The sequence below is a fragment of the Ranitomeya imitator genome, chromosome 1 (genome assembly GCF_032444005.1).
Source record: "Ranitomeya imitator isolate aRanImi1 chromosome 1, aRanImi1.pri, whole genome shotgun sequence".
NCBI classification, from domain to species: domain Eukaryota; kingdom Metazoa; phylum Chordata; class Amphibia; order Anura; family Dendrobatidae; genus Ranitomeya; species Ranitomeya imitator.
Window position 1 is genome coordinate 1,081,828,354 of NC_091282.1, and position 21,287 is coordinate 1,081,849,640.

A 21,287-nucleotide genomic window follows, 5' to 3' on the forward strand; every position below is an offset into this window, starting at 1 on the left:
AGGAAATTAGAGTAGAAAAAAGCCTCAGTGTTCAGTGTGAAAATTACAAGATTTCTATTTTTATACTTTTATACAGATTGTGATATGTTAAAAACAAAATGCTAACATAGTGGGAAAAAAAAATAAAAGAAACTTGATTTAAACAAAAGGGTATTTTCTGATGATAGTGGCACTATAAATAAAATCACAGCAAAAAGAATCTTGAAACTGATGAGACAATGAGAGATTTTTAGCTTTCCATTGGGTGAACATTGGGGCATATTTATAAAGCCAATTCTGGTGTCATTTGCGGGAAAAAAAAAACAACCAACAGTTATTTGTTTTACACACTTAAATACATGGCTGACAAGGGGGAGTGGCCAAACTGAAAATGGGTGTGGTTTATCATAAAGCAGCGTTGTCTATGGGGCCACACATTGCACAAAAAAAAATGCCAAAATTGTGTCTCACATTTCTGGCACAAAGTAAGTGAACGAATAGGTGGTGTAAACTAGAATACACGGTATTAAAATTAGAATTGGATGAATAAATCCGTGTGAGCCACCTTGATTAACTGGCACATTTTAAGACTGCGGTAACTAATCTAGCACTGTGTAAGAATTAGAAAGTTTTGATAATTTGTCCAGTGTGTTTTGTATGCATCCATTTTTGGGTATATCCTCACAAGGCGCAGTATGTAAAGATGAAATGTGCGGCATAACCAACCACATCTCCGCTACAGCCAAATATTGGTATTTACCACTGCAGTATTGCTTCTAAAGAGCCGACATTATTAACACAAACCTGTCCAAACATCACTTGTTTGTCACTTATGTATCATTATCAGTGCATTACATGAATTTTCTCATCTGTAATGTAATATTGATCTCTTGCAGGTTTTAATTTATCTTGATGCACACTGTGAAGTGGGAATTAATTGGTATGCTCCTTTAATAGCCCCCATAGCCAAAGACAGGTAATGTATACTTTATTTGTAACGTAACCTAAAATGTTTATAGTCCTGGGAGTGAGTGCACACCACCTCCAAATGTTACAGAGTCTGGGATACAACGTAACATTAACGCAATATTTAAAGGGGTTGTATTACAGTGCTTACACAGTTAATGCTGTATCAGCCATTGTACGCTGTGTCTGCCATGCAGTGGGTGCCGTGAATTTGCTTGATACAATAAAGTCAGACATAGAGCAGTCATACACATGAAAGCCAGGCAAACGTGCACTGTTCAGCAGGATTTGCTGACCCTAATGTGTATAGGAATAACCAGCATAGATCTAAATAGAGATTATTCTGCGGCTTTGATGTTGCCAAACGGTATCACATGCTGTTGTAATAATTTGACTTTTATTGTGTTGGGATTTTTTTGTAAACTCCCAAAGGACTCAAAACATAAACAACCTATCTCCATCACCAAACGTAAAACAGAAAAAAAACTGTTCATACAGCAGATATAAGTCCAACACTGAGTCTGTGGCAGAGAATAACCAACCTTAGAGTCCTTCCCTCCTCTCACATACGGTACATACCATTTCTGAGATGGCTCAGCTGCCTTAAATAAGAAATGTAACGCCTGCACTGGAGCTTTGGAAACGAATATTTCCACCCAAGCTCTTCTGGTTGCTGCTAAAATCTGGTCCCATTAAAATAACTTTTTGGCCACCTAGTATTGCTGCAACCTTCATTTCCAGGACTTGTATCACCGAGGTTAGCCACCTCAGTGACACATCTCCCATCCAGGACCAGAACACTTACATGCTGGCCACTTACACCGCTTGTTTGACAGCTCTTTCAAGTAAATACATTTCTAAAGTTTTGGTAAGTTACCTAATGTTTTGTAGTAAATATTGGATCAGCCTGCAGAGTCAGGAATCCAGATTATCATGTCTGCTCCTAAGCCATAGATGGACATCTATCTATAGCACACTTAGAAATGTAGGAAATTGAAGATTTTTTAGTTACTGGGTCCGCAAAAGAATTGCCAGATATGTAGTGACTTCAACCTAAAGGGTACAAAGGAAAGTTGTGGCTAAACTTGGGTATAATATTTCCCCCGATTTCCTAATTTGTGTCATCGTATAATTTTGGTAATCGATAATCACATTGTACATAGAAATTGGACAATAGAAAAACTGGCCTTGTTGCAAATAGCATTTTTCTTGTTAATTAGGAAATGAAAAATAGAGTCTGACAATTTTGTATTCTGAGAAACAAAAACGAATCTTTTGATTTAAAGGGTTTTCCAATATAAGAGCAGGAGATCTATCTTTCTGTATAATCCCCTCTTCAGTTCATTGCCCTCCGTTGCGACCACTCTGATTATCTTTGCCACCCATTTCCAATATTTCAGCTGCAGCCATTCTCTGGCCTCATTGATGGTGCCGGTATATGAGACCAGTGACTGGCTGCTTGTGAAGGATTTATGGCTTGCGATCGCTGAGGAAGTAGACAGGGAACATCCAAGCAGCGGTGTGGTTTGGGGTTGAAGAGGTAAAGTAGGCATTGGGTAGCATTCACACATACCTCGAATTCTTAAGTCAAAAGAATGTGCCATTTATTTCCACTGGTTTCACAGTGCCAATAGCAAGCCGTACACACAAACCCAAAATTCCTAGCCTTGTCCAGATTCTAACGAAACAAAATGGACCTTGGCTACTCACACATTGCTGAGTTAGCGCAAATACTACAGCTATTGCCCATAGCATCCAGTGATACTTGCAGTCTGGTGCTCGCGGCCTGTTCAGTCTCTGCTCCGAGAGAGATTCTGGCTGGTCTCTTTCTCCAGCTTCAGTCCCCTCTGGTCAGCTTCCCTCAGCTGGCTGAGATGAATACTGAAATGGCCACCAGAGTTTACTGAACAAGGTCATTCTTCTCAAACTGTAAAAATTTGACTGGCCTTTTTGCCCTCAGTGCTTGAAACGGCAACAGATGGTGTCCGGGGCTTCTGCACCACGTCCTGTGTGTTGGTTTTCATGGCTCATCCCTGGCCTGTTGAGAACACTGATAAGTAATAGGCACTCATCGTGTGCTGAATTCTGACTGCCGACATAGGGAACGCTTTCTGAATGTGCATATTATGCAGTGACAGACAATAGATTGAAATCAAATCAAAAGAGAAATGACAATAGTCCCTGAATAGGAGCCGCGGCACTGCTGTTATAGCTCGCAAATTTCATTTTGGGTTTTTGGAAGCAACATTTGATTACCGTTACAGAGTGGGTTGTGGATTTCTTGGAAAATGTTCTATTTTCATGGATGTGCTCTGATTACTTTTCCCATTTATTGCTGAACATTCATTCATTGCGGAGATTTGTATAGCAGTTGATTTCCCTGCACGGTTGTGCCATTTGATCAAATAAAGGCAGCATAAATCGCTGTTTATTTTCTCCACCGATATTGTATGTAAAGGACTGTACTGCATTGAACGCTTGTGTCGTACAGTGTACATGTCATTTACACAAGAAAAGAGACCCCTGTTATTTATGGGGTATGTGAATGTGCTACTAACTGCAATTCACAGCCCACAAAAAGTCATCTGCTGCCAATCCAGCAGCTATGTGGGCAGGCAGAATGTCCAGATATGCATGGTCTCTAGGAAGTGAATTTTTCCATAGATTTTTTTTTTCTTAGTGGAGTACACTGTGGTCACAGCTTCTCTGCCGTCATCACACATCGAGCCAATGTTTAACTTCAAGCTTTCGAGTCTTTCTCCTGTGCCATCATTGGTCAGGAGAGAGTCAGGAAGCCTCCATACTCCATTAGATGGTCAGACCCCAATAACAGTGTGTTCAACTGTAATCTAATGAGTATGGGCGACTTCATCCTTGATAGGTGGCACTTGGATCTAAACTCATTATGTCCAATCTTTGATGTCCATGTGTTTTTATTAGAAAACATATTCCCAACACAATCTGACATTTTGGTTTATGATGACCTTCACGTAAAAACTGTTAGGTGAAAAACAATACAATAAGCATTGTCAGTCACTCCTGATGGTATCCTAGGGAAAAAACAAAAAAAATCATAGGCTGCTAGTCCAGTGGCCACTTCAGTAGTCTGTGGCCGCCTTAACCAGAGCCCAGCGAACCTTGTACTTCCTGCCAACATCCCTGAAGCCTCTTCTGATTAGCAGGCCCAGCGTGACCTCATGCAATGTAATGATGCCCATGGCCACTGATCCCCCAACCCTACTAACCTCCTCCTGCCTGCTGACATCCCTGGAGATTCTTCTGATTAGCAGTCCTTGGGACATTGTTACATTGCAAGCCACAAATTGAGTCTACTAAGCAGAAAGGGCATCGGAGGATGCCAGTAAGTTGTAGGAGGTTCACAGCCCTCTTTTCCCGTGACCACGGACTACCAATGTGGCCAGGGTCCTGCGAATCTTTGCTCAGATACATCAAATTCAAGGGGTATAGTAGTAAATGTATCAACCATTACCACATTACAAAGCGCAGCTGGATACACTCATATTTTTTTTAATTCACTAAAATGTTAATTGATTACAACAATGTTCTTTTCCATTTCCAGGTCTATTTTGACCAGAACTGTGACTTTCATGATATTTTTTCAAAATTTCAAGACATTCAATAATATCCCTGCAGTTGAGCCTGCACAATGTATGCACAAAATGTAGTTTTTGAGATTTGTGGGGGTTTTTTTTGCTATTGTCTAATGATACTGCTTTCCTTGTTTTATATGTCTAATTTTGCGTGTCTTTTCTTGTTGTGAATTGGTTTTCCCTTCTGGAATCCTGGCAGAACTGCTTGTACTGTTCCGCTAATAGATTACATTGATGGCAGTGTTTATACCATTGAGCCACAGCAAGGTGGGGATAGCGATGGTTTTGCTCGAGGGGCCTGGGATTGGAGCATGTTATGGAAACGAATTCCGTTAAGCGACAGAGAAAAGGCCAAACGCAAGCATAGAACTGAACCGTATTGGTAAAGAATGTGATTTTATCTTTTATGTTTGTCTAAAAGAACATTTCTGTTTTTGTCCCTTTCCCACCCCCCCCCCCAATTTTCCTGCATTCTCGTTCTGTTCGTGTGTTTGTGCTTCGTGTCAATTCCTCATCCATCATCACTCTGCAGAACCGCATGCACTGTACCACTGATAGATGTCATAGATGGCAACACTTATCATTTAATACCACAAGGGGGAGGTGATGAAGATGGGTATGCTAGAGGAGCATGGGATTGGAGTATGCTATGGAAGCGGGTGCCTTTGACCCAAAAAGAAAAGGATACGAGAAAAACAAAATCTGAACCTTATCGGTAATACAATGTACTGATCCGCTAAGTTACACTATGTCTAATTCCATCTCTCAGCCTCCTGCTTTAGTTCCACTTAGCCACCATTCTTTTATTACACTGCATAGAACCCAAATTAATAAGATGAGGTCTTGAGTTCACCTTTGTTTGAAGGGTTTTTTTCTGCTCTTTTCAGCCATTTTCAGTTATTTTTGCTCTCCTACATAGGTTAGACTCTAAGACTCTGTTCACATTGTATTTCCTCTACGTTTGGTGTATGCAGTGCAAGAGCTCCTGGCACATATACCAAATGTATCCCTATGGCCTCATTTACCAGCAATTGCATCTGTCGGGCAGTATAGAAAAGCGTTATCTATGGCTCTTTTCTGTATTGAGTCTTTGCAAGAAAACATTCCTCTTTGAGGGGCAATGGCCGAAGTAAGGCATTGTATGCAGGAATTATTTCCAGCTTATACCTCTTCAGGTAAGAGTCAAACATGGTGCAAACAGTGGTAAGAACCCACGCATTTCACACTGACGGCCTGATGTGTGCGGGAATATTTCTGTTTGCAGGCATCACCCATCAGAGACAAAAAAAGGGAGTAGACATGTCAGATTTTAACATACTGGAGTATTTGTTTCTGGGAGATAAAAGTACTGGCCAGTTTGCCAGCCTATAGCGATCATAACATGTGCTGGGTGAAAATCAGCGATCCCCACCTTTTAAAGCCACCTTACACATCGTATTAGTGGTGGTTACCCATTGGGTACATTAACTAAGACATGGCTGGAAAGAATGAAAAAACTTTAAACAATGGAGCAACCTAAGGACTTGCATCACTGGAAATTGTTATTTTCTGTGAAATGATCATTAAAGTATAAATGTACCAAAATGTCATATAAGAATGTCAGTGGATACATTGGTGAGAGTTAAAAAGCTCAAGCCAGGTTTTCTTTACAGACCATCACCAGTGTCCTCTTCTGGATGTTTTATATCACAAGGTGAATTTAAAGGGATTGTCCAGCACTTTGATACTGGTGACCTCTTTTTGGGAAAGTCCTATATACATTGAGGGACAGGGAATGGGAGAGTCAGCTCCTTCTTCAGATAAAGATGAAGTCCACGCAAGGAGTCGCCCCTGCTCTGGGCGTGCAGAAGCAAACCATGTGAAATAGTTCTCCAGCGTGGTCAGGGAATAAAACGTCACGTTTATTGTCGAAACATTAAAAGGATATGTAGTGGATACATTTGGAAGCCCAGGATGGCTAGCGACTGACGCATTTCGGCCATTCGTATCATGGTCTCTGATTAAGACCTCACAGTCAGTCGCTAGCCGTCCTGGGCTTCCAAATGTATCCACTACATGTCCTTTTAATGTTTCTACAATAAACGTGACATTTTATTTCCTGACCACGCTGGAGAACTTTTTTGCATTGTTAGAAAAGCAGTGGACGCCACAGTTCAGTAGACGGCAAAGTGACTGCTCCCGAGCACAGCAGCTCAGCTCGCATCAATCTGACATTGATGACCCATTTTAAGGCTAGGCTACCAGTAGTGAAGTCTGAGACTACCCCTCTAAGTGCATTTCTTGTTAATATATTGATGTTAAATTTGCTTCATTTCCTATGTCTCTATCCTGGTCTGTACAATACACACATATGCTAACATGGCCTAATGGAAGTTCTAAGAATCGTCAAACATTCTGATATTTCCATATCTGCAGAATGCCCCCTGTATAGATAATGAAGAGGTCCACTCACGTCTGTATCAGGAGTAACACCGATGACCTCAGGTCTGCAGATACCTGGCGTGACACAAGCGTGATCGCGTATCGTGTACCTACCGAGAGTGCAAATGTTCCAGCAGGTATCTGTGCACATGAGCTCATCGGAACCACTCGACTCCTGAAAAATCCTCCAATAATGTCATGTAAAGAGTTAATATATCTGCACTATTTACTGCAGATCTGTCACCAGACTTCACAGCACATACTGTTAAAGGGAAGCTGTCAGGTGCCCCATGCCCCCCAACCCAGCAGCATTCACTTATTTATGAGGGGCATAACACGAAACGAGGGCTGACTATTCTGGGGAACTAACGCCCATCGCTAGTCAGAGCCTGCATTAGCATAGCCAACAGGGATAATATAAATGCTTTTTTGAAAACCTAATTTTTACTGAAAAGCATTATACAGTTTAGTCGGCAGGGAATTTACTCGTAAGTAAGTGAATGCTGCTGGGTTGGACCTGACGCTTCCCTTTAAATAGGTCTCTTAGACCTGTTGAGGTTGGTGTACTTTCACTGAAAATCTATGGCTGTATACGGTAATCCTCATATTAAAATGAGCGAAACAGCTCACTCTATTATGATGGGAAACTGTTACCAAGCATTTTACAACCATTTTCATGTGGATTTTCAAAGCGGGTCCATCAGCCTTATCTGGTCTGAGACTTCTATTTAATAATGTATTGGGAATCTGGTAACCTTTATAGGCGTGTTTTGAGATGAAATGCTTTATATATAATGCATATACTGATTTAATATATGCATGTATTTCTGGCTAAGTGGGTCTAATTGCTTCCCCTTACTGACCAGGCTGCTGGCAGTGAGCTCGGGCTTCCTTCTGCGGGTTTACTGCCTCAGGCTGGAATCACACAACCAGTGCTTGATCCTAGACCAAGAGTCGATTTAGGTGGAGGGAGAAATCCTGACCTCTGACCTCGTACTTCCCCTTCACTTTAATCCACTCCAGGCTTTGGCTCATAAGCTGCATCCAGATCGGCCTGTGTGATTCCAGCCTGGCAGAGAAGGTCTTCCCTCCTTTCAGCTTCTGACTCCTCTGCCTGCCTGTCGCCTTTATGATAAATAGGCAAATTGTTTCTTCCATTTCCCTCTGGTCTCAAATGTCACCGTGACTCGAGAAAAGGAGAGATATAGTACAATGATTTACTGCACATACTTGGAAGGAAAATCATGGGAGTGTCGGCTCGATTTATACAGCCCTTACACAAGCAACGTAGGAGGTCCAACACATCCCCAAAAAATAAGACCTGCCACTTATGGCCATGTGTAGCTGCACATAAACTCTCCAGAACTAAACAGTCCACAAATCTCAATCATCCATATGCTGCTACACATTTTTACACCTGTTGGGTTGCTCACACTCCTGAGAAACATTAGCATAACCGACAGATTCTTTGATCTACCTCTGGCGGAGTTTGATCTGAGTGTCATATTAGTGTAATCTGATGTTCTCGCATGAGAGAATCGCATCACAGGTGTGGAGAACTTATTTTCTCCATTGTTTCTGTCTGTGAACATCAGGCTGCACTCCGATGACGTCCGAGTGCAGTCCAGTGTTTCACTCGCACTCAGAGACTTGTATGGGTGCGCCTGATCTAATTATTGCAGCATGCTGCAATTGTTTTCTCATGCCGATTCGTCATGAGAGAAAAAAATGGCAAACATTCACCGCCCCATAGTATAACATTGGGCTGAGTGCTATCAGATAAAACATCAGCACTCGGCCGTGTTATACGCCAGTGTGAGCGAGCACTAAATGTTACAACTGGAATAGCTCTGCTGTTATTGGGAAGCGTAGAGTTTGGGCTTTAATATGTCACTAGCTTTAGTTCTCATATTTTATCCGTGGTGAGAGGTGTTGCATATATCCTTGGTGGTGAAATGGTTAAAGGGGTTTTAGGAAACTACACAATGAATGGGCCATCCATATTCCTTTTGCACCATGTCGGTATATCACGTTAGTTATTTCCATTGAGGTTATGACATTGGTACTCCACACGACACGCAGTATAACGGGTCCAGGCAGAGAGGCCGCATGGTGCCGCCACCACTTACACTTGTGGATGTTTTAGATTGTAGCTGAGGAGTAAATCTTTATTTTTAGATATTTCATCAGAGAGCAAACATGCAGCATTAAATATCAATATGGAAAGATGACTACAGCTCTGTCTGGGACAGCAAAATAGGAAAGGTGTGGTCTGACAGGCAGAAAACCTGGGGTGAAGGGGCATACTGTATAGGAAAACCAGAGAAGTGCAGATAGACTGTGCCAAGGCGAGGCAGGGAAGGGGTTATGTGCAAGACTTTCCTTGTGCCCAATGTCTATATGCTGCTCTGTTCAATAACAGCATGAATAATACCAGTAGTACAAGTACCTTCCCCCTAGTGGTGTAATCCAGGGTGATCACTGGAAAACAAAATGTGATCATTTAAAGGGAATCTATCAGCAGGTTTTTGCTATTTAACCTGAGAGCATAATATACCTCAGGTGAGCCTGATTCCAGCGATGTATCACTTAGTTTACTGGGTGCAGCCGTTGTAACACAGAGTTCTTGGATGCAGCATGTAGTAGAGCTCAGAAAGCTGCCCCCGCCTACACCAAGCTCTTAGTCTATTGTCTATTGTCTATTGTTTATCAGAGAAGAGGCCGTGGTCAGACAGTGAGCTGTTTATCAGAGGAGAGGCCGTGGTCAGACAGTGAGCTGCTTATCAGAGGAGAGGCCGTGGTCAGACAGTGAGCTGCTTATCAGAGGAGAGGCCGTGGTCAGACAGTGAGCTGCTTATCAGAGGAGAGGCCGTGGTCAGACAGTGAGCTGCTTATCAGAGGAGAGGCCGTGGTCAGACAGTGAGCTGTTTATCAGAGGAGAGGCAGTCTTCAGACAATGAGCTGTTTATCAGAGGAGAGGCAGTCTTCAGACAGTGAGCTGTTTATCAGAGGAGAGGCCGTGGTCAGACAGTGAGCTGTTTATCAGAGGAGAGGCCGTGGTCAGACAGTGAGCTGTTTATCAGAGGGGAGGCAGTGGTCAGACAGTGAGCTGTTTATCAGAGGAGAGGCCGTGGTCAGACAGTGAGCTGCTTATCAGAGGAGAGGCCGTGGTCAGACAGTGAGCTGCTTATCAGAGGAGAGGCCGTGGTCAGACAGTGAGCTGCTTATCAGAGGAGAGGCCGTGGTCAGACAGTGAGCTGTTTATCAGAGGAGAGGCCGTGGTCAGACAGTGAGCTGCTTATCAGAGGGGAGGCAGTGGTCAGACAGTGAGCTGTTTATCAGAGGAGAGGCCGTGGTCAGACAGTGAGCTGCTTATCAGAGGAGAGGCCGTGGTCAGACAGTGAGCTGTTTATCAGAGGAGAGGCCGTGGTCAGACAGTGAGCTGTTTATCAGAGGAGAGGCCATGGTCAGACAGTGAGCTGCTTATCAGAGGAGAGGCCGTGGTCAGACAGTGAGCTGCTTATCAGAGGAGAGGCCGTGGTCAGACAGTGAGCTGTTTATCAGAGGAGAGGCAGTCTTCAGACAATGAGCTGTTTATCAGAGGAGAGGCCGTGGTCCGACAGTGAGCTGTTTATCAGAAGAGAGGCAGTCTTCAGACAGTGAGCTGCTTATCAGAGGAGAGGCCGTGGTCCGACAGTGAGCTGCTTATCAGAGGAGAGGCCGTGGTCCGACAGTGAGCTGCTTATCAGAGGAGAGGCCGTGGTCAGACAGTGAGCTGCTTATCAGAGGAGAGGCCGTGGTCAGACAGTGAGCTGCTTATCAGAGGAGAGGCAGTCTTCAGACAGTGAGCTGTTTATCAGAGGAGAGGCCGTGGTCAGACAGTGAGCTGTTTATCAGAGGGGAGGCAGTGGTCAGACAGTGAGCTGTTTATCAGAGGAGAGGCCGTGGTCAGACAGTGAGCTGTTTATCAGAGGAGAGGCCGTGGTCAGACAGTGAGCTGCTTATCAGAGGAGAGGCCGTGGTCAGACAGTGAGCTGTTTATCAGAGGAGAGGCCGTGGTCAGACAGTGAGCTGTTTATCAGAGGAGAGGCCGTGGTCAGACAGTGAGCTGCTTATCAGAGGAGAGGCCGTGGTCAGACAGTGAGCTGCTTATCAGAGGAGAGGCCGTGGTCAGACAGTGAGCTGCTTATCAGAGGAGAGGCCGTGGTCAGACAGTGAGCTGCTTATCAGAGGAGAGGCCGTGGTCAGACAGTGAGCTGCTTATCAGAGGAGAGGCCGTGGTCAGACAGTGAGCTGTTTATCAGAGGGGAGGCAGTGGTCAGACAGTGAGCTGTTTATCAGAGGAGAGGCAGTGGTCAGACAGTGAGCTGCTTATCAGAGGAGAGGCCGTGGTCAGACAGTGAGCTGCTTATCAGAGGAGAGGCCGTGGTCCGACAGTGAGCTGTTTATCAGAGGGGAGGCAGTGGTCAGACAGTGAGCTGCTTATCAGAGGAGAGGCCGTGGTCAGACAGTGAGCTGCTTATCAGAGGAGAGGCCGTGGTCAGACAGTGAGCTGTTTATCAGAGGGGAGGCCGTGGTCAGACAGTGAGCTGCTTATCAGAGGAGAGGCCGTGGTCAGACAGTGAGCTGCTTATCAGAGGAGAGGCCGTGGTCAGACAGTGAGCTGCTTATCAGAGGAGAGGCCGTGGTCCGACAGTGAGCTGTTTATCAGAGGAGAGGCAGTCTTCAGACAGTGAGCTGCTTATCAGAGGAGAGGCCGTGGTCAGACAGTGAGCTGCTTATCAGAGGAGAGGCCGTGGTCAGACAGTGAGCTGTTTATCAGAGGAGAGGCAGTCTTCAGACAGTGAGCTGCTTATCAGAGGAGAGGCCGTGGTCCGACAGTGAGCTGCTTATCAGAGGAGAGGCCGTGGTCCGACAGTGAGCTGCTTATCAGAGGAGAGGCCGTGGTCAGACAGTGAGCTGCTTATCAGAGGAGAGGCCGTGGTCAGACAGTGAGCTGCTTATCAGAGGAGAGGCCGTGGTCAGACAGTGAGCTGCTTATCAGAGGGGAGGCAGTGGTCAGACAGTGAGCTGTTTATCAGAGGAGAGGCCGTGGTCAGACAGTGAGCTGCTTATCGGAGGAGAGGCCGTGGTCAGACAGTGAGCTGCTTATCAGAGGAGAGGCCGTGGTCGGACAGTGAGCTGTTTATCAGAGTAAAGGCCATGGACCAGGGCTAACGCGCTGCTGTAGTCTAGGCAGTGATTATCTCCCAGTGATAAAACTTTAATTGTAAGTAAACAGCACACAGCAAATGAAGTGATGCGTCCCTGAATTCAGTGTCTCATCTGCTACCTTATGCTATTCTCAGATTACATAGCAAAAAGCTGCTGACAGATTCCTTTTAACAGATCCAGGCTTCTATATCAGCCCCTCTTTTTTGCCGATTTGTATTGATAACAGTAGTTGGCCATATCTTGTCAATACAAAGTGATTCCACAAAATAAATATTCCAGCCGTGACCGTTGCATATGTGAAGACTGTATGGTTAGGATCATTTCCTAATCTCGATTGTGCACCGTTAACAGAGTCTTTCAGTAGCCTGGCTTCCTATCAGGATGGACGGCAGAAGCAGAGTCACTATTCTGGGGTAAAACGAAGACTTCTAATGATACAGAGTAGACTGAAGAGAGCTAATATAACACACATTACATTTTTCTTTAAATCTATTCATAAGAGGTCATGGCAACCTTTAACTCACCACATAGTTCCATGTCATTCTCAAAAATGTTACCAGAAATAGAAAAAGTCATAGAATTGTTGTTAATGATAGACATAGTACATTTACTGCTCAGTGATTTTATTTAAAAATAAATAAAAAGGTCAGGATTTAACCTAAAGATAAGTCATTCTAGGATAGGGATCATTCCATTCGAATAGCTCCCATTGCTTCAGCCTTCCTCTTTGCAGCTCTGTCATCCTCAGCGGCCTTCGCTTCATTCTTATTGATATTCTCCACTCTCTTGCTTTAATTCTATTGTCTTGATATTAATTGGCATCCTGATTGTATAATTTTCACATTATTATAACCCAGGTCAAAAGCCTATTAAATGCATTTCTCGTTTAGGTCTCCAGCTATGGCCGGAGGATTGTTTGCCATCGAAAGAGAGTTCTTCTTCGAGTTGGGTCTTTATGACCCGGGTCTTCAGATCTGGGGAGGAGAGAACTTTGAAATTTCCTACAAGGTACCATAGACTTAAGCTTAGTTTATGGATATGTAAGCAGCCTATTTTGTAATGGTACTGATGGTGTGTACAGTATAGTATATCTTCTGAAGTGTCAGCAGGAAGCCCGTCCAGAAGCACTATAGTTATTTTTTGATCGAACAATCGTTTGGATGACGGCCATCTCTCCCAAACCCTCCATACATAGGGACGTTCGGCCAAGCAGCAGTGGTTTATCTACCCACTGATTGAAAGGAACAGCTGTAGACATTCCAATGGCTGGACCCTTCTCTTCTCTGAAACCATTGTTAGGGGTAACCCCATCGGTTCCCTCCATACACATTAGATGGTGATCCGATCACTCTGAAATCTTCAGGCTGGGCTGACTTTTATCTAAAGTGTGGAAGCCTTAACCCCGAGCTATCGCAACATCACCCTTTACAAACCTATTACAGAATGCCACTTTATTCTTCACAGATAAATACAACTTTGAGGATATATATTTTGTCAAGAGTAACAGACAGATGAATGTTTAACTTGTTGTTCGCGGCTTCAATTTTAGAAGACTGAGCTGTCAAGTAAGCTAGTGCAGTGATGTACTGATCCGTAATACAGTGCTAACGTCCTGCTATGGGGCTTACTACCCTCTCTGGGACACATGCTCCATCAGCTTCTTTATGGATGATGATTTTCCCAATTGAAATGAAACTAAAGCTGAAAAATCCGGTTTGCATATACAGCTCCATATCTTTGCATGGATATTGCATGAATACCGTTCTTCATCATTAAACCGATAAACAATGGCATTTACGGCAGGCATCCAGATTACTAGATGAAACAAGTATGCACACAAGTATGTTTGATCTAGATTAGAAGCTGTGTGTATAGAAATATACAGCTATATATACGGCTGAGTGTGTAGCTAGGATGTCTGACTCCTATTTCTTCACCTGCTTTTACTGACCTCGAACACTGGAGTAGTTTGGATGCTTGGGCTGAGCGCCAAGGTCTGGTCCGGTGTGACCACTTATCTTTTCACACATTCATTGAGCAAAGTGCCAATGTAGTGGCCGTAACTGACAGAAAACAAGGCTTTGGTGAACTTTCTGTAAATGCTGAAGGTCGGGCAAGTGTCAGAGCTGTGCCGCTGTCATTTTAATGCGAGTAGGAACGCTGGTGTGGATTACGTTTTTCCAGCAGGAATTCTAGTTGCTGTCCCTTTCGCTAGTTTCTCAGCCTTGCTTTAAAAGCAAATTATTTGCTATTTGTTCTGGTAAAATAGAATTCTTCAACTTCTCGTAGCTGTGAGTTGTAATTAGTTAACAATAGTCTCTTTCCTTTCTGTAAATTGTAGCAAGCTCCTGTATTGTCTGTATCCCCACAGCTCACAAGGGGCATGTAACAGAACCATAGCAGGCAGCGAATATGTTGTAGGGAGGGAGCAAAGAAATAATTTACACCTTTTATTGTAAGATTTTGCGTAGATCCAGGAAAAGCAGCACGCTATATAATTTATATGCAATTTACAATAAACTCCATCATTAACATAAATGTTAGATTATCCAATTATCTGAATTCTGAAACAACCCTAGAAAAGCTTATAAAACCGTGCTGTGATGTAAGTGGACACCCTTGTTAGGAATCCTGGAGTGGATCCACTGGTTCGCAGTGCCGACCGACCCCGAGCGAGCTGGCCAGGTGGAACCGACCCCTATACAGGGACCGTAAGGGGCAGGCCCAGGGGGAGGGTGTACCGCAATAGCTAGTGCCAGGGAGATGGCTCGAAGGAAACCGGACGAACCAGGGTACTCACCAGGAGCAGGACAGGGCAGCGCGTCCACTGAGAGGCACGGAATTCGGGACAAGGCAGAGTTCACATAGAGGATACGGGATCCTGAACGGAACAGAGTGCACACGGGGAGGCACGGAGACTGGGACTAAACAGAGCACGCACAGGAAACGTACAATGGCAGGAACAGAGCAGAGCACGCACTGGGAAGCGGATAGGGACAGAGCAGAGCAGGCACTGGGTAGTGAACTGTGACAGGGAAAGAGCAACGCACGCACAGGGAAACACAGGGACAGAGCACGCACAGGGACAGAGCACGCACAGGGAAACACACAGGGACAGCGCACGCACTGGAAAGCGGACAGGGACAGAGCAGAGCACGCACTGGGTAGTAAACTGTGACAGGGAAAGAGCAGAGCACGTACAGGGAAACACACAGGGACAGAGCACGCACAGGGAAACACAGGGACAGCGCACGCACTGGGAAGCGGACAGGGAAGAAAAGAGCACGCACTGGGAAGCAGACAGGGACAGAGCAGAGCACGCACTGGGAAGCAGACAGGGAAAGAGCAGAGCACGCACTGGGAAGCGAACAGTGACAGCAGAGCATGCACTGGGAAGCGGACAGGGACAGAGCAGAGCATGCACTGGGAAGCGGACAGGAACAGAGCACGCACTGGGTAGTGCACTATGACAGGGAAAGAGCAAAGCACGCACAGGGAAACCCACAGGGACAGAGCAGAGCACGCACTAGGTAGTGAACTGTGACAGGGAAAGAGCAAAGCATGCACAGGGAAACGCACAGGGACAGAGCACGCACTGGGAAGCGGACAGGGAAGAGCAGAGCACGCACTGGGAAGAGGACAGGAACAGAGCAGAGCATGCACTGGGAAGCGGACAGGGACAGATCAAAGAACGCACAGGGAAACCCGCAGGCACAGAGCAGAGCACGCACTGGGTAGTGCACTATGACCGGGAAAGAGCAAAGCACGCACAGGGAAACACACAGGAACAGGGACAGAGCAGAAAACGCACTTGGAAGCGCACAGGGCCAGGAACAGAGCAGAGCACCCAGTGGACCTGAGGGAACGCCTGCAAAAGGCAAGTGCAGGAAATAATAATCCGGCACCGAGGCACGGTCGAAGCCGCCTGATATACCTGATGCATTCTGTTCTAGAATACCCGATGCGTTAGAATCGGGCCACCTTCTAGTATTATATATATTGACCCATTCCCCTTGAGAAAGTTTTGGGCACCGGTGCTCAGGAAGGATATAATGGAACTAGAGAGAGTACAAAGGAGGGCAACAAAATTAATAAAGGGGATGGGAGAACTACAATACCCAGATAGATTAGCGAAATTAGGATTATTTAGTCTAGAAAAAAGACGACTGAGGGGCGATCTAATAACCATGTATAAGTATATAAGGGGACAATACAAATATCTCGCTGAGGATCTGTTTATACCAAGGAAGGTGACGGGCACAAGGGGGCATTCTTTGCGTCTGGAGGAGAGAAGGTTTTTCCACCAACATAGAAGAGGATTCTTTACTGTTAGGGCAGTGAGAATCTGTAATTGCTTGCCTGAGGAGGTGGTGATGGCGAACTCAGTCGAGGGGTTCAAGAGAGGCCTGGATGTCTTCCTGGAGCAGAACAATATTGTATCATACAATTAGGTTCTGTAGAAGGACGTAGATCTGGGGATTTATTATGATGGAATATAGGCTGAACTGGATGGACAAATGTCTTTTTTCGGCCTTACTAACTATGTTATGTTACTATGTTATGTTACTAAAGCAGTAGTGTGAAACGCGCGCTGGGGGGTTGTGGCAAGCACACAAGGCCTACTGATGTTATCATGGGTAAGCAATGAATTTATTTTTGCCTAAATGGACTAGCCGGTTTTAATAAAATCTATCTAGATTATACATTTATTGGAAATCTGGCCAGTATTATCTGTTTGACATTGCACAACAACTGTTAGCATACCCTTGACCAGACCTGACTCACCACGTCCTTTATCCACACCTGATCTATCTTCTTTTCTGAATACATGCATCATCTATTGTATGGTTCTTATTTTTAAATATTTTTTGTTTTATAAAACAACTTTCAATTTTATATTTTGGGAGTGGTTTTCATGAATACTTTGTGTTCATATGTAGGATGTATTATGTAGTAGTCCACCTTAAATAAACTGAATATTAATGGAGAGACCAATATTAACTTCGGGTGCTTCTTGTAAGAACAACTCCCCTCTCTAGCCTCCCTCCACTTCCCTTATCTCCTTTTCCCCCTTTCCTCCCCCTCCTTCCTTTTTCCAGGGTGGTCTCTCTTACCATTTATAGATCGACTATGAAGGCATCCTTGTATTTACTTTTATAAGTATGTTCCATCCAGTAACTCAGGCTCTGTTAAGGATGTCCTAAGCCATAGAGTTGGCCAAAGAAAACAAAACAAGTCTTTTCGTTTTCTATCATGTAGTATAGGAGCCACTGTTCCCTACTATAGTCACCTTCAGTGGCAATATCTAAGTGGGGACCCCATTATGGGGTTCAAAACCCATTTGTTAGCCCTGAAAGGAGTCTCTCCTTTTCTTCTTTTTTCGGACCTAACTTTTATGTCACTTAGTTTGTCCCCTAGGCTGACTTCCTCCTGACTAAGCTGAAGCTCTACAATGACATGATATGGTTTGAATACTATGTATATATTGACGTTAGTCTATGATCCTCTTTGGCCACCACTAGGTCTATGGTGATCGGTTCATCCATTTTTCATGTCCTTCTCTATACATGACATAGGCATCCACAGGGTATTACTGTATCACATATTCTGGTTGTTAACCGGTACCTATGTACATATAGGGTACTATTTTCCATCTCCCCCTTTCCTTCCTCCCTCCCCCCCGCCTGTCATTGCCATTTATTGCTGAACCTTATAGGTTTCCGCACTTTTTAGTGTTTTGATATGTGCGCTGTGTTCCTTTAAGAATAGGATATTCTGGCGCCGGTAACATGGTGCCCAGGAATTCACTATCTGCACTTCCGAAACATGGCGTCCATTAATTACCATGCATATGACACATACTATATGATGCGGATATTTTTTCCACTTGGACTCCTTAAATATGGCGTCCATAACTGGCGGCAGACACGGCACACACAAAATGGCGCTGACACCTTGTTACACCTTAAGTATGGTGTCCACAGTTAATGGCAAACATGGCACACGTATGACCACCCGGACTCCTCTAATATGGCGTCCGCCACCAATGACGTTAAGAGCACACACAAAATGGTGTGACTGCCCTATAATAATAATAATAATAATTTTATTTATATAGCGCCAACATATTCCGCAGCGCTTTACAAATTATAGAGGTGACTTGTACAGACAATAAACATTACAGCATAACAGAAATACAGTTCAAAACAGATACCAGGAGGAGTGAGGGCCCTGCTCGCAAGCTTACAAACTATGGGGAAAAGGGGAGACACGAGAGGTGGATGGTAACAATTGCTTTAGTTATTCGGACCAGCTATAGTGTAAGGCTCAGGTGTTCATGTAAAGCTGCATGAACCAGTTACCTGCCTAAGTATGTAGCAGTACAGACACAGAGGGCTAATACTGCATAAAGTGTATGAGAACATGATGCGAGGAACCTTTTTTTTTTTTATTATAAATAGGCCACACAGGGATCGTTAGGTTAATGCATTGAGGCGGTAGGCCAGTCTGAACAAATGAGTTTTTAGGGCACGCTTAAAACTGTGGGGATTGGGGATTAATCGTATTAACCTAGGTAGTGCATTCCAAAGAATCGGCGCAGCACGTGTAAAGTCTTGGAGACGGGAGTGGGAGGTTCTGATTATTGAGGATGCTAACCTGAGGTCATTAGCGGAGCGGAGGGCACGCAATCCATATTGGTGTCAGATCGGGCGGGCGGTCATGGTGCATCCAAGGTGGCATATTGGGGTCGGCGCCTGTGCTTTTCTTTGGAGTGGCTAGGGGGGCTATACGCAGTGCCTATGTTCACTCTGGTTTGCGGAGGCACCGGGCTCCGGTAATATGGTGGGCGGAAGTGACGTGACCAAGATGGCGGCGGGACTTCCAGTAATGCGCGTCCTCTGTCCCGGAATGTAATGGCGGGCGATACGGCCGGGATTTGGTATGTAGCTATTTTTTTCAACTAATTAGGGGGCGATTTACTTCAGCTGCATAGTGAGAACCTCTATAAGGGGGGCCTTTCGGTCAGTATGTCAGGACTTACCTAAGCTGCAGACACATCCAGCATCTTTGATACTCTTGGGATCTCCCAGCCACTGCGGGACCCATTTGATATGGACTGATACGGACCTCTATGGACTTTTTTGGACTGTCCTGTTTAGGACTATTAAGGGGACCCATTGGTACCTTCTTGATTATACAACTCCCCTGATGATGCTCCCCCATCGGAGTTGAAACACGTAGGGAGAAAAAGAGACATTTAGGGCTACACTTTGGTTGGTGGATCCCCATAGCAGGGCTCACTCGGGACCTGTCCTTGTCAGGACAGGAGTTCTTCTAAGAGTTTACAGGGAAGACAGTGGCAGTGTACCTTTCCCTACCCTTGGCCCTTAGCACCTGGAACCACCACCCTCATGGACTTTGAGGGATCTTTTCCATATGTCCGTCTAAATTGGTAAGACTGATCCAATTTTTTATCTCGAGCACTGATTCACTTGAGCACGTTTGTATTGTGCATGTATGTGTTTTGTTAGGATCCGAGTTTTTATTTATACTTATTAAAGGTTATGTTTTAACTTAGTGGATATCTGTTATGACCTGGTGGTCAGGACAATAATGGACCTGGTGGTTAAGAGCACACGGAATGACCTGATAGTTACTGATAATAAGGACGAGCTCTGGGACGTGGGAACTTTGCTGACCGCAATCCCTAAACCTATCAAACACACTAGAAATAGCCGTGGATTGCGCCTAACGCTCCCTATGCAACTCGGCACAGCCTAAGAAACTAGCTAGCCCTGAAGATAGAAAAATAAAGCCTACCTTGCCTCAGAGAAATTCCCCAAAGGAAAAGGCAGCCCCCCACATATAATGACTGTGAGCAAAGATGAAAATACAAACACAGGGATGAAATAGATTTAGCAAAGTGAGGCCCAACTTACTGAACAGACCGAGGATAGGAAAGGTTACTTTGAGGTCAGCACAAAAACCTACAAAAAGACCACGCAGAGGGCGCAAAAAAGATCCTCCGCACCGACTCACGGTGCGGAGGCGCTTCCTCTGCGTCCCAGAGCTTCCAGCAAGCAAGACAACAAATTAAATAGCAAGCTGGACAGAAAGATAGCAAACCAAAGAAATACCACCTGGAACTTAGCTTCTGATGGGAAGACAGGTCACAAGAACAATCCAGCAGTGAACTAGACCAATACTGGAACATTGACAGGTGGCATGGAGCAAAGATCTAAGTGGAGTTAAATAGAGCGGCAGCTAACGAATTAACCTAGTCACCTGTGAAACTCAGAAACACCCACCAGAGGAAGTCCATGGACAGAACCAGCCGAAGTACCATTCATGACCACAGGAGGGAGCCCGACAACCGAATTCACAACAGATATCATCCAGAGCTATTCCTATATTTTTCCTGAGGGTACAGACAGGGCTGGTTCTTGTATAGGCCTTAGCTATTCTTGTATTAATGGAGAGACCAATATTGACATGTCTCTAGCCACTATAACTATGATTAAATGTTTTTTTGAATATTTGTATGAATAATATATATATATTACAGAGGTTAGTACCACTGGAGAGATGGCAGTAGTCCGAGAGTTGCTATTACTTATGTCTCCATACCGTCGCATAACTTGAAGCTTGTGGCCGCACTAGCCATGCAAGAAATCTCCACCAGAGCCCCAAACGATCACCGGTTCCTAATAGTATTGGCATTCTCATATAGGCTAAAGGGACCATTTTGGCACTCGTAGGCTTCATTGGCTGTTTTTGCCAGCATCCCCTGCACCCACAGTCGTTACGCTCCGTCACTAGGACCACCTATAACTGTGGTATTGGTAAAAAGTCTCCAGCACTATCAGAGAGAAAATGGTCTTGAATGTATTTATCCCGGCTGTATTTGTTAGGGGTGAGCATATAGGGTCATACAATGGAATTTTTTTGTAGCTGACTTTGTTTTTAAGACTCTCAGTTCTGAGTGTCGGCGAGCCATGAAAAGAATCATGTAATGGTCTTGCTTGTGTTACTTATCAGTTAAATCCAAGACTCCGCTTGTAACAAGAAAGTGCTGTGAAGCGTGTCATTTATACA

At 44.7% G+C, this 21,287-nt stretch overlaps 1 protein-coding gene across 2 annotated transcripts in view; it reads left to right on the forward strand.

Annotated features, from left to right (window-relative positions):
- GALNT7 (polypeptide N-acetylgalactosaminyltransferase 7) overlaps nt 1-21,287 on the forward strand; it is a 237,639-nt gene that overhangs the window by 179,250 nt on the left and 37,102 nt on the right. The window contains exons 5-7 of one of the 2 annotated variants that reach the window (XM_069744237.1): nt 876-955; nt 4,756-4,938; nt 13,082-13,199. In XM_069744237.1, coding sequence (XP_069600338.1) covers nt 876-955; nt 4,756-4,938; nt 13,082-13,199 — 381 coding nt within the window. Of the gene's footprint in view, nt 1-875; nt 956-4,755; nt 4,939-5,088; nt 5,272-13,081; nt 13,200-21,287 lie in introns of both variants that reach the window. The other variant, XM_069744236.1, reaches the window with a different exon arrangement.